The 14,257-nt window shown below is 37.9% G+C and overlaps 2 protein-coding genes across 2 annotated transcripts; both read right to left on the bottom strand.

Moving 5' to 3' along the window:
• Positions 1-3,958: 3,958 nt before the first annotated feature.
• LOC142169621 (uncharacterized) lies at positions 3,959-5,311 on the bottom strand. Its single transcript, XM_075231510.1, has 4 exons — positions 5,018-5,311; positions 4,832-4,900; positions 4,340-4,622; positions 3,959-4,098 (listed from the first exon to the last, which is right to left on the bottom strand). The coding sequence occupies exons 1-4, from the start codon at positions 5,309-5,311 to the stop codon at positions 3,959-3,961; spliced, it is 786 nt and encodes a 261-aa protein (XP_075087611.1).
• Positions 5,312-5,365: 54 nt separating this feature from the next.
• On the bottom strand, positions 5,366-6,583 carry LOC107798328 (uncharacterized). Its single transcript, XM_016621305.2, has 2 exons — positions 5,816-6,583; positions 5,366-5,758 (listed from the first exon to the last, which is right to left on the bottom strand). Exons 1-2 carry the CDS (start codon positions 6,581-6,583, stop codon positions 5,366-5,368), a joined length of 1,161 nt encoding a protein of 386 aa, XP_016476791.2.
• Between the last annotated feature and the right edge of the window lie 7,674 nt (positions 6,584-14,257).

Raw genomic sequence — 14,257 nt, 5'->3', positions numbered from 1 at the left:
CTCTGCCTCAAACTGACATCTCTCTATACCCTTCCATAGTCACGACTACTACGCAATCACTTAATCTTCTTGGTTCTGAACTCATCAACAAGACATGAGAATCTACTTCACTCCACAACTAAACAACATGAAAGATCCCTTAACATACCTATAACTCGAGACCATATGCCATATCAAGATAGAAATCAAACACCCAATAGTCCTTGCTACCTCTCAAGTAAACTCTTCTCGTCACATTCGAACAATTTGAACACATCTCGCAGTCACATCATACTCACCACGTAGTCATCCAATCACAAATTCCACTAATAGGGACACCAACAGACATATAAGTCCCAAAAGCACGTGCTCACTCAATCAAAATCTCCGTGCTCAGGCTACCATCAAAACCCAGCCTAAAGTCCTCCAGACTGGCCCATCATCAGCATGCCAAAATCACATCTCGCACCTTAACCATGGAATCACAAGCCGGCGTTGCACAACTGATACCGAGCGCTCGTGTGCGCATATGAATGTGTGGAAGGAATTCAAAGGGTTACACTTCAAGCTGAATCAATGCCGCACAATAAGGAAAGAAAGATGGGAAGTATATCCTAAATGTCCTGTAGCCTCTCGAAGATAGGTATGGACGTCATCATACCGATCCGCAAGACTCTATTAGACACTTGCTCATGACTTGTAGAACCTATGAACCTAGAGCTCTGATACCAACTTGTCACGACCCATTCAATTACGAGTCCAACTATACTTGTTTTACTCAAATCTGACTCCAATTAGATGTTCAAAACTCATAAATTCACATTATGAAACTTTAGGCCAAAACCCCCATTTTCCTCTTTAAAATTCACAATCCAATTACCAAAAACGAAGGTAAATTCATGAAATATAACCAAAACCGAGTAGAGAACACTTACCCCAATCCTTGTGATGAAAATTGCTCCAAGAATCACCTCAATCCGAACTCCCTAGCTCCCAAAATGTAAAAATGTCTGAAACCTTTGAAATAGAGTACTATATACACTGCCCGGACGTCCTCTTTCGCGAACACGTGAAAACTATTGCGTTTCGCGATAAATAAAACTCACACTGCCACAAAAGACTCTACGCATTCGCGATGGACTCCACGCGAACGCAATGAATACTGCTGCTAAAGCTTCCCGAACATGACTAACCATACGCGATCGCATAGAAGTATGCTCAAATTACCAGCTGCCAACCTCAACACTACGCAAACACGATCCTCCATACGCGAATTCGAAGAGGACTTGCCCCAAATCTACGCGAACGCGAGACATACTTCGCTATCACGAAGAACGATTTGTTGCTGCCATCAGAATACACTACACGTTTGCGACACTTGCCATGCGAACGAATGAAGGACTGAGACACCAGAAACCAGCAGGACACAGCAGTGCAAACATGAAGGGAAATTATCCGAAATCAATCTGAAATACGCCTGAGCCCCTCGGGACCACGTCCAAACATACTAACAAGTCCTCTAACATAATACGGACCTACTCGAGGCCTCAAAACACACATAACAACATTGAAATGATGAATCACACCTCAATTCGAAATTAATGAACTTTGAAACTTCACGCTTCCACAACTGATGCCGAAACCTATCAAATCACGTCCGATTGACCTTAAATTTTGCACACAAATCACATTTGACATTACAGGCCTGTTCCAACTTCCGGTATCGAAATCTGACCCCGATATCAAAAAGTCCATTCCCGATCAAACATTCCAAAATTTTAAGTTTCGCCATTTCGAGCCAAATTCAACCGTGGACCTCCAAATCACAATCCGAGTGCGCTCCTAAGTCCAAAATCACCCAACGAGGCTAACGGAACCATCAAAATTCCAATCCGAGGTTAAATGCTAAAAAGTCAAACTTGGTCAACTCTTTCAAATTTAAAGCATCCTAGTTGAGAATCATTCTTCCAAATCAGTCCCGAATAACCTGAAAACCAAAACTGATGATTCACACAAATCAAAATACATCATACGGAGCTACTCACTCTCGTAAAATATCGAGCGAAGTGCAAATGCTCAAAATAACCGGTTGGGTCGTTACAAATGTTAATACCAATTAGAAATGATACAACACCATATGGTACATAAGCTATCCAAAACAGATAGTCAAAAAACCATCCACTATCCAGCAGATTAAGTACTCCACCCCGTTACTAGAAATAATCAAACACATGATCACATATGGTATTTTTCTTTGCAGCAACACATAAAGCCTAAAGAGCTGCCTGCTTGCAATAGTGATTCCACACAGTGTCCAACCACTTTCAGTCTGAGCATGAAACCATGCTAATACCACTGGATAGTAGTTCAACCTTATGTGAATATAACAAACATAAGAGCACACATAAGCAGGCATTATAGGTATAATTTCACACATCAATCTGGGGCTTTTCGTTTTCCAACTCTAATCCTAGGATTAGGAATTTGAGCCTTGTCTAAATTGATTAGTTTCCTTCCTGCAGTAGGCAGCTCAGTAAATTATTGGAATATTAATGTACCTGGAAAAGAAAATACAAGGTTAGCTAAAAAATCTGCTACTACATTGCCCTCCCTTAACACATGTTGAAAGATCACATTGAATTGGTTCTTCATCTCCTTAATCCTCTTCACTTCCTTCCCTATACTCCAAGGTGCATCCCATTCTCAATCTATAATCTTCTTCATCACCAATGAGTCTATCTCAATGATAATAGGATAAAATTGTCTATCCATACAATACGAAAGTCCTTCAATAATTGCCTTTGCCTAAGCTACAATATTGGTTGACCACCATATCTCTTCTGCCTTTGCATATACCACATCCCCAGCATCATTCCTCACATAAAATCCATATGAACTTGGTCCGGGATTACCCTTAGAAGCACCATCAGTGTTGCATTTAAACCACCATGCATAAAGCATCTGCCATGTAATTCTTTTAGTAACAATGTACGAATTATTCTTCAAAGAATCTTACCATATATGGCCAAAGTAAAGGAATGTTAGACAATCAAGGATATCTAGCTCTAGAAAGATAGTGTAGTGTTTTGTTTACCTTATGCACTACCCTATGAAAAGATATTGCACCTCCTTCATGTTTCATTGTATTCCTTTTTTTCCAAAGCTCATAATTAATAATGGCTGGAGCTGCTTGGAACAATGGATTGAGTTTAGCACAGCAATCTGCACTCCACCATGCTCTAATAACCTGATGAATTAGCACCAAGTTCACCACCAGTCCTGCAACTTGTAAGAACAACTTCCACACCTTGGTAGCGATATCACTTGTAAGAAATATATGCTGAAAAGTTTCCTCTTGTAGTGGTAGGAAGCACCAACACTTAGAGACGGTTAAATATCCACCCCTTCTCCATAAATCATCCGATGGCACCCTCCCTTTCCATAGTCTCCATAAGAAGAAGGATATCTTGAATGGTAATCCTTTTGTCCATAGCAGCATGTATTCTGGATTTGGAGGAGCTGTATGCCTCAATATTTGCTAATTACTGCTTACTGTAAACTTGCCTGAAGGTGTTGGCATCTATTTAGGTGTATCCTAGTATTTATCAGAGTTATCAAAGTACACCTCTTGCCTTATATGCTCGGCAATGTCTTCTGGGAAGTTCTGCTCCAAAATCTGATCATTCCACTCATCCTCATCTCTCAATTCTACCACCTCCTGTAGATCTTCATTAACATTGAACTCTGGGGGTACTACATGATACAATGCACCAAGGCCAGTCCAATTCTCATGCCAAACATTAGTAGAACCCCTATTCATTTCCCACGAAATTTCATGTTCTACATTCTCTCTTGCCTCTAGCATTTTTCTCCACACATGGGATCCTTGTCTAAATTGCACAACAATAGGCATCTCCTTCGTGCAATATTTGTTCCATATGAAGTTCGACCATAATGATTTAGAGGTCCTACATCTCCACTACAATTTGGCAAATAAGGCTTTGGATACATCAAATAGAGATTTGAATCCTAATCCTCCTTCCACCTTAGGAAGACACAAATTTAGCCATTTGGTCCAGTGCCTACTTCTGCCTTCTTCCTTAGTAAGTCCAGAAATATCTAGCAAATATCTTTTGTAAATGTTCAAGCATATTATTAGGGGGATCCAACACTGACAAAATGTGTTTTGGTAAACTTTGAAGCACACTAGTTATAAGAGTATCTTTGCCTTCAAAAGACAGTAGTTTCCCTTTCCAAGAGTGTAGTTTTGCCTTCACCTTCTCAATGAGATCATTATAGTATTACTTCCTCCTCCTTGTGTAAAACTTTGAACACCCTAGGTAAGTAAATAGGAACTTACCTTTTTGAAATCCATTAATAGCACCAACAGAGTCAACTAAGTTCCTTGCCACCTTTGTATGCATATAGTAAGAGCTCTTTGTCTTGTTAATCAGCTGGCCGAAAATTTGTTCATACATTGTGAGCACTTCAACTACTTTCCCTAATGAGTAAGGATCAGCAGAAGCAAATTTTTTTGTATCATCAGCATAAGCCAAGTGGTTTAATGGATCAGTCCACTTTGGCATTCCAAATCCTATAAATCTCTTATTCCCAAACAACTTATTCAGTGACCTTGATAGCACCTTTGTAGAAAAAATGAACAATGCTGGAGACAGAGGATCTCCTTGTTTCACCCCTCTACTGGACTTGAAAAATCCTGAAGCTTGCCTATTGATTAGTACTAAGTACCAATTGTTTGCCAATAGGTTCCATATCATGTTGATAAAATGCTCAGCAAACCCTATTTTCCTCAAACATGCATTAGATATTTCCAAGACACCCTATCATAAACCTTGGCCATGTCAAGCTTTATCACAACATTAGCAGGCTTTCCTCTCAATCTTATGTCAGTGACAATTTCCTGTGTGAGCAAAATATTCTCAAATATACTCCTTCCTTTCAAAAATCCAGATTGGTTAGGGGTTATCAAAGAAGGAAGGATCTTTTCCAACCTATCGTGTAACACCCTAGAGATTACCTTATTGATGATGTTGCTTAGACTTATAAGCCTTATGTCTGAAAACGTTTGAACCTGGGGTTTCTTAAGCAGCAGCACAAGGTTAGTATGAGTGACTAATTTTGGCAATGATGCACCTCCATAGAACTCTTTTAGTAGCTTGAATATGTCCTCCCATACAGTGTCCCAACAGTGCTGATAAAATACTCTAGTAAAGCCATCAGGACCACTGGCACTATCTCCACTCAATGCAAATATTGCTCCCTTAACTTCTTTAATGGTAAGAAATTTGCAAAGCTCCAATTTCTGATCCATAGTCACCATATTGGGCACATTATCAAGTAACTCAAAGCTTGTAATATCTCCTTCCTATGTGAACTGTCTTTGGAAAAAATCTACTGCATCATCAGCCATAAGATCTTGAGATTCCAACCAAACACCATCTCCATTCTGAATTCTTTTGAGTTGCAGCCTCTGCCTCTTGCCATTCACATGGTTGTGAAAAAACCTTGTGTTTCTAACACCTTCAGCAAACCATTTTATGCCTGCGTTTTGCTTCCAATACTGTTCCTCAATGCTGTGATATTTCTTCAATTCAGCTTGTGCCTTTTGGAGCATAATTCTATTTTGAATATTTGGTTCATCTTCAAATAACATCTCCTTCACCCTGACAATATCCTCTCTAATGGCTAATTGTGTAAAGATGTCTCCATATGTGAGCTTACTCCATTGGGATAGAGCAGCTTTCACCCACTTTAGCTTCTGTTTGAACATCAAAAATGGATCACTAATGAAGTCTGCCACCTAATTCTGCCTTACCACATCTTTGAAGGTCTCATGCTTAATCCAAAAGTTAAGGAACTTAAAAGGCTTAACAAACAGCATAGCTTCTTCCCCACAACATATCAATAAAGGGGCATGATCAGAACTTGTCCTAATAAGATGCTCCACTTCAATATTTGGGAAAAGATTCTGAAAGGGAAGGTTAACAAATATTCTGTCCAACCTTTTGAATATGCTTTCTGAGTTTGGTCTACCATTCCACCAAGTGAAAGGGATGCCTTTGTATCCAAGATCAAATAATCCACAAGAGTTTACACAGAATGCAAAGTCTTCATACTCAGGTGGATACACAAGTAAGACACTTATCTTCTCATCCTCATGCATTATAATATTAAAATCTCCTCCAACAACCCAAGGTAACTCCATATCACTTAATAAGTAGTAAAACTTATCCCACAATTCAAGCCTTTTTAAGGATGAACATTTAGCATACACAAATATCATCATAATGTGTTTGCCAATGTCCTGATGATACACTCTAATAGTAACTTGTTGTTTAGTGTCTAGTAGCACCTCCCATTCAATCATAATATCAAAGAACAACCAAAATTTACCATTAATATTTGACATCATAGCATCCATTCCTAACCTTCTTCTGTATCTCTGAATATGTCTAAAATTTTGAAAAGGTTCCATCAATCCAACAATGAAAAAACCATGCTCTCTTTGCATATTGATTACCCTCTGAAAGGCCTGTTGTGTTTTCACAGGCGTTATGTTCCAAATTAGAGTCTTAATCATCATTTAGTTTGTGTAGTTGCCCTTCTAGGCAAGATTCTTTTAGGTTGAGGAACCTCTTTGTTTTGACCTTGTTTCCTTCCCTTTTTACCACTCTTATCTCCAGCCCTAGGAGATAAATATGCTTCCCTTGATACTACCTTAAAATTTGTAGTTATTGATTCATCACCTTATTCTTCAACTTGCTCTTGATCATCTATTGCCTGCTGAATCTCCATAGGCGTAACATCGCGTGATACAATGTCATGCAAAACTTGCATTAGAGGCGTCAAAGGAATGTTGAGCTGAATGTGCAATGGCAGCCCAGCTCCAGAAGCACAAGCCATGGGACTTGGCTCAATTACACCTGCTTGATGAGGTACCATGTCATGGTGAGATTCATCTCCATTTGTCTCCTTCAATACAATGGCATTTTGATCTTCAGTTCCCAAAGATTGCTGCAACATCGTGACTTGCAACTCATATATGGATTCTAGACTAGAGTTCACTATAGCTCTATTTGCAGAAGTTAATGTTCCATTGGGATCAAGGGGCTTGTCACCCACTGTTTCAATGTCTGACCTCATTGTATCTTGTAAAACCTTTGCATCAACATTACCAACCTGTTCCCTAGCTAAAATATCCACCGGAACACATTCAACATTGGGAATAACCTCCCCAGTTGCACTAGGATTTACTGTTCCATTGCCCTGCATCTTAGGTGTCATTGTTGCACTTGTTCCTCCAACTTTTCCTACATCTTTTGGCACTCCTTTATCTACTCCAGCTTGTACTATAGCCTGCATATTCACCCTTTGAGAATTGACATTATCTTCATAAGTAACTCTAGTATTTTCCTCCATTAGCTCTACTTTGTCATTCCATAACATAGAACCAGTGGTTTTAGATCCAATTGAAACAGCTGCCCTAAGGTCACTTCCCATCGTTTGAGAGGGAATGTATTGATCAGAACAATTAGTTGTCACATTAATAGCCTTAGTTGGGCACCAAATCTTCTATGCACCCAATCAACAGTTCTTTCCTTTTGTATCTCCACCCCACTCCCTGTAGCACTTTCCTTAGCCTCAGAATTAGTAATCCCAATTCCTTTAGGACTTGGAATGGATTTCTTTGAATTTTCCAGCTTTTTCTTCTCCTTCTCCTTGTTGGACTTGTTTAGCTTTTGTTGCTTATCTTTCTCTTTTGACTTTCCAAAATCTTTACCACTTGTAATTTATAATACCGGTGGATCAACTTCCTCAATTTCAAGTGTATCAAATTTGTTCTTTTGTTGTAAATATTTTCACCTTGTTCTTTCCCTTTCCATTGTCAGCTTCTTGATCCTTTGCATCCTCAATTATGTAACCCCTATTATCCCTTTGATACATATTCTTTCTCCTTTGCATCCATTCTTGTTTGGCAAGATTTGTAATAGGCTTTCCCAGAACTTTACCACTTGTAAGAACATTAGTGGTAGCAGCTGCAGTACCAACTATTTCCTTATCACTCCCTTGAACTTCACCAGCATCCTCAAACCTTCTATGTAATTCTGGATGAATGGCCCAACATTCTACTTTATTGTGCCCTTGTTTCTTGTATGTCTTACATTATTTTGGGAGATAATCATATTTAATTTTAATCCACTTGGATTCCTCCGGCCCAGTTTCATCTTCTTCTTCCGCAATTTTAATTCTTTGAGGGAATTTGGCAATCAGATTTACCTCAACTTTTACTTTGGCACAACTAGGTCTAGTCCCATTTGTGTAGCTAAATCAACATGAAGTTGATTACAAACAACTCTAGCTAATGAAACTACGAACTCCTTGCCAAAAAATTTAGGTGACAGCTCAGGGAAACTAATCCATGCAATTGCTATTGTTGTCTCTTCATCTGGTTTCCACCAAGGGTTCAACTTTGTACATCGCATTTGCCACATCTCTCCTTGTGCCTTTACGTACAAAACTAGTTTCGACAGTAGGTGAACATAATCCTCCATAAGTGACAGCTTGATTAGCACATGGTTATCCTCAATAAGCCCTATAGAACAGGCGCCTTTCAACTCGCATTGAATTGGGATAACTTTACGCAACTTGTTGATCACAGGCTTGCCATAAGAAAACTTGCCTAGAACTTCCAATTTCAAGCCCTGTTTCACGAGTGACTGCTTCACTTCTGTCTTTTTCCATCGTATAATGGGTCCCCCATGTAAATATTCTACTGGTTTCATGGGAACAACGACTAGGGTTTGCATGGGCATATTTAATATTTTTGGTTGTAACAGGTTTGCATAGTTTTGGATTGGATTTTTGGGTGTAATGCATGTAGTGGTTAGTAGGGGAGGTGTAGACGACTGATCAGCTCCATCAAGAGGCTGGCCAGTGGCCAGAACAGCCATGGGAGGGAAGCTCTCGTGAGTTGCCTTGAAATTGCTAGTCGCCTCCCTAGGGTTCTCGTTTGACGGCCAATTTTGACCCTCCCTTTCAAAATTAATTAATTTATACTTAATAATTTACAATGAATATTTTGAATATACTTTTCAATAAATAATATCTATTTTAAAAAATTAATTTTGTACTAGTAATTTTGAAATTGATAATTTAGTATTATAATTACAAAATATATCATTCTTACTATTTTAAGATTATTAAAATAACTTTTATGAACATCACATAGGCTTTATAATTAATTACTCCTTAATTTCTAATTAATTAAATTACTATGTTAACAATTCGAAATTAGTGATTAAGATTTGGAAAACATAGTATTTTATAATTAATTATTTTGCAATAATTAGTAGTGTATATGATAATTATGATTTTACTATATTTTATTAAAAATAATTAAGTTTATGTAATTTGATTTCAAAAGGGATTAAAAATAGCTAAAGGCTATAATTGTAATTCTCTATTTAATACAAAATGGCTATCTCTTAAATTTATTTGGCCCAAATGACAAGCCCAAATCCGAAAATACCCACTCCAAACAACCCCTCCCTCTCCACTTTGGCAATCTATGCCACTCCCATTAAACCAATCAGACCTCGCCACATCATCCGTCCCAATCTCTCACAAAAGAAACAAAAACCATTTGGGTCGTCCATTCCAACAATCCAACGCCCATCAAAGTTTTTCCATAAATTATTTTTAAAATGCCCAAGTCTCAAAGTAATCGAAGTTGTTGATTAAATGATCCAATGGCTCACATTCCATCTCTCATTCTTATCCCTAGAGACAACTAGCCCCTCCCTAAAACAATAAAATCATTTCGCTATTGACTCTGCCACCTCTATTTCCCTTTTCTCTCTAAACTCTCTCGACCTGCCATTAATGAATCAACCACAGACCTTGCACAAATTTGTACAAGGTCACAAATATTGACTTAGAATTATTCCTTATGCTTCCCTATCCGCGATTCTCGTCGTTGCTTTCCCGTTTCGTCTTACAGAATCAAAATCTCGAGTTCTCTTACCCAAACACAAACATAAAACTTCAGTCTTCAAATCTTCTGATGTTGCGGTGAAATTAGAGCACGCATGAGCTCCTCATAATGATTATTCTAAACTGGAAGTCAAGTGCAATGACCTCTGGACCTCTGGTCGTTATCCGATGGATCTTCACTTGTAATGGCCGTCACACACTCAGGTAAGAGTCTCACTCATTTTTTCTCTAATTCACCCTGATTCACTCTAATTTCACCCTCTCTACTATCATCATCTATCCTTCGTCATATTTAACTATTGATTTGAATATGAAACCCTAAGGCTTACATCCACTATAAAATTGGGGCTTTTAATGCCTTCACCTAACACACAACAAGATACACCTAATAGCTACACATAACGTCTGAGAAGTTAATGCGTAATATAGAGCTTAGGAAAATTTTGATTAAGTTGAGTTCTTGGTCAATTTTCGGCTCTTTTGTCTCTCTGACTCCGAGTGTATTACTAATTAAGAGCTTCAGCTCTTGGCTTCCTAAAGGCTAATTTGAACACTCGTTTCGTTTGCTTCCCCAAAGGAGGTCAGTAAAACCTCGAACTTGTTCTTCTTTTACTATTTTAAATCCTTGAATATGAAATGCTTTATTATTTATGTTGACTGATCTTATTGATAATGTGTTCATTCCTTTTAGCTATTTATGTGCTTGTTAATGACTGATAGGTAGATTTGGCAACCATGAACTTCTTAAAAAATATTTTAATGCTGATACTGATATGTATATGTTGATTCATGTCTATCGTTAACTCTGAAATGACTTCTTGATGTTCTTAATATCTAGTTCCAAACCTCACTCTTATGTTCTATTAATACTGTCATGACTGTTACACTAATCTGTTCTAAACATTATTTTACCGTTCTATATTGGTTCATTCAATAACTTAGAATCCAATAGAGCATGATCCTATTAAGTGTTGCGAATTAGATTATTGTTATGGTAGTGATGCATTAGCTTATGACTATTGAATCTATTCTTACCTCTTTAATATATCTCTGTAATTCTGTCAATTACATGATTGAATTCATGACTATTTATGTAGGCAAATCTTGAGTTAGTTGGATCTTCATGCTACATTGTGTATGATTCTGAGATTGCTTTATATTTAGCCTAAGTTATGCAGAACTGTCGAAATATACTTAAGTTATGGTAACACATTTGTTCACTTAGAACACTGATGCTAAGTTTCCTTTGTACCTAAAGCCCAATCCCAAACATGCTTAGCATGTTTCCCTTAATGTGACGATATCTTTATCCTTTCTTGGACCTCACATGATGACACTGTTGTTAACACTTCCATGATGTGATCACTGCTAAGTGTCCTTTGCATGTGTTTATAACCCTGTGTTCAGTTATGTCTCTGTTTGTCCTTCATGACTATATATACATGCCCATGCTACTTTGAAACCTCACCAAGTTTTCTTAAATATACTAGACTTAACTTGTGAAATTCAAAGAAACCCTTTTGTTACTACTGCTTGGATATAATAGCCTGCTTTATTTTAATGGGATTAGTTTAAAGTTAAAAACTCTTAAAAAAAAGTCAATATGTCAGTAATTCTTAAAGTTAAGTAGGATTGATTATTTGAGACCCTGTTAAGCACTCTTAGGAGCTCTAATAAGATTTTTGAACCTGTGACCTTGTTAATATCCTTAAAAGTTCTAATTATAGTTTGCTAATTTATGATCCTGTTGATCTTCTTAGAAGTTCTATTATAGGTTGAGAATCTGTAACTTTGCCAATGCTTTAGAAACTCTAATTTGTAGTATGACATCCCTGGTACTACTTGTAAGAGCCTAGGCTATGAAGTTGTTCCTCTGAATCTCTGTCAATATTCTTTGAATGCTCCATTTGATGTTATCAACCTATGCCTCTTGATTAAGGCTACTGATCTGCATTTATAATTGAAACTGTTTGGCTTGTGTCTTTATTCGCATTCTTTAGAAAGCATCAATTGTAGTAATGAACCTGAAATGTTGTTAACACTCTTCAGGGATCTTAGTTGTGATTGTTAACATACTCTCTCCTAATTCCCTCGTATGTTTAGTTGCCACTGTTAGTCCAAATCTCTGTTAACATTTTCAGAAGCCTCAATTAGTATTGTTAACATGTGTGTGTATTTAAAGAGCAAGGCTTAAGTTAAAACCGAATCTGTTAACTAGTCTAATTGAGGGCTATTAAGGCAAATGTGTTTGTGTTCTGTTGCAGACTTGAACCAAGTATTTTTCTACCTTAAAATACTTAGCCTCAGGTGTTTGGTTCTTAACAATAGTTTGATAATATCTCTGCCTCTATGTATGTTTGAAGCATATTCCTTCTGAACTTGCTTAACAAGCTCATCATCCATTAAGTTTGGAAATGTGGTTAGGATAATGTAGATAAACTGTTTTTGCAGTCTTATGGTATTCTGTTTTGGTCCTCATGAGAAAGTCATATACTTCTGTGGTATATTACTGTGGTGATTGGTTTATATTGAAAGTGCCTCATTGGACCTTAAACTTATGGGGAAGAGTGAGTGTTAGTGATTAGGGGTATTTGGGAGTAGAGTTTAGCTTTTGGTTGGGTTACTCTGCCTGACACAAGCATTGCCCCGGGCCTTAAGACCCTTGAGAACTTTGAAGTGTCTGGGGATCCAAAGGGGTCCTAATCTAATAGCATCCATTACTCCTTTTAGGTTTAGTATTTAATGACAACGAAATATTTTCAATGTTAATCACTTTACCATATGTGACCCCACATTAGTATAACCTTTCATGATTTTTAATTATTATTAGTTGTTATTTATTCAAGTCATTTGCTTGCATATTTCATGTATGGTTGTATTATAGAATATTATTTCTACTAACTTTCTCTCTTTGTTTTTTGAACATGTGCAACCATTGGGCCCACTAAGTTCTCAAGGAACTCAGGCCCAAACATCGTACCAATGTATCTGAAAAGTTGGAGTCCACTGCTGTCTGTTCCTGTTGATTGCTGGGCCTACCTCTTTTAGGCCCAAACCAGAGTTACACAGTAACGACCCGGCCGATCGTTTTGAGAATATTAGCCCCGATTTCCTATTTATTGCTCCCTTTATTTCATTATGTGGTTACGTGACTTCATATGATGTTTGATTTATTTTTCGGGAGAGCTTCTGAGTGAAATGGAGACACATAGTCCCTAAATTGGAAGTTTAAGTCGTAGGAGTTAATCGTAGTTTGGTTTGTGTATAGACGACTCCGAAATGGAGTTTTGACGGCTCCATAGCTCCGTATGGTTATTTGAGTCTTAGGAGCATGTCTGGATGTTGATTTGGAGGTCCGTGGGTCATTTCGGCATTAATTGGCAAAAGTTGTAAAGTTGGAAGATTTTGGAAAGTTTGACAGGGAGTGGACTTTTTGATATCTGGGTCGGATCCCAATTCTGGAAGTTGGAATAGGTCTGTAATCTCAATTATGACTTGTGTGCAAAATTTGGGGTTAATCGGATTTGTTTTGGTATGAATCGGTGTTGGTTTCGGAATTCGAAAGTTCATAAGTTCATTAGGCTTGAATCGATGCGCGATTCGTGATTTTAGGATTGTTTGATGTAATTTCAAGGCTCGACTAAGTTCGTATGATGTTTTAGTACTTGTTGGTATGTTTGGTTGAGGTCCCGGGGGCCTCGGGTAAGTTTCGGATGGTTAATGTATCAATTTTGGACTTAGAGGTTGGCTGATGTTTTCTGGTGTCTGTGTATCTGGTTTCCTCTTTTGCGATCGCAAAGAAAGAGATGCGATCGCAAAGAGTTATTGCTGGTAGGTGTTGATTTATTCTTTGCATTCGCGATATTAGGCTCGCATTCGTGTAGCTTTGAGAGTCTCAGGTCATCGCGGATGCGAGAAGGTTCACGCGTTCGTGTAGAGGAGTGGTCAGTTGGAGCATCAGGCTTTAAGCCTACGCGATTGTGTAGTTGTGCACGCGTTCACAAAGAGTCAGGTCAGGTAAGATATTTTCAAAACGAGGGTTTGAGTTCATTTTCACAATTTGATTTTGGGAGCTGGGAGGGAGGCGATTCTTGGAGAGATTTTCAAGAGAGTGATTGGGGTTAGTAATTATTGCTTAGTTTTGGTTAAATTCCATGTTTATATCTTTGATTTCATCATTTAATTAGGGATTTGGGTTGAAAAATTGGAGAAAATTTGAGAAAACTTCTTAGGCCGAATTTAGGGGATTTGAGCGAGATTTTGG

This window comes from Nicotiana tabacum, chromosome 15 (assembly GCF_000715075.1).
Source record: "Nicotiana tabacum cultivar K326 chromosome 15, ASM71507v2, whole genome shotgun sequence".
Classification (NCBI taxonomy): Eukaryota; Viridiplantae; Streptophyta; class Magnoliopsida; order Solanales; family Solanaceae; genus Nicotiana; species Nicotiana tabacum.
The sequence above is the reverse complement of the archived record's forward strand: the minus strand, read 5'-3'. Positions and strand labels throughout refer to the sequence as shown.

Excerpts from the sequence above, each read along its gene's own strand:
- LOC107798328 (XM_016621305.2), bottom strand. The coding sequence starts at position 6,583 with ATGATGATTAAGACTCTAATTTGGAACATAACGCCTGTGAAAACACAA. Across the intron at positions 5,759-5,815 it reads ATGAGACCTTCAAAGATGTG|AAGCTAAAGTGGGTGAAAGC; the intron begins GTAAGGCAGAAT and ends ATGTTCAAACAG.
- LOC142169621 (XM_075231510.1), bottom strand. The coding sequence starts at position 5,311 with ATGGATCAGAAATTGGAGCTTTGCAAATTTCTTACCATTAAAGAAGTT. Across the intron at positions 4,901-5,017 it reads TAAGCAACATCATCAATAAG|GAAATTGTCACTGACATAAG; the intron begins GTAATCTCTAGG and ends TTGCTCACACAG. Across the intron at positions 4,623-4,831 it reads TAAAGCTTGACATGGCCAAG|GTGCTATCAAGGTCACTGAA; the intron begins GTTTATGATAGG and ends TTTTCTACAAAG.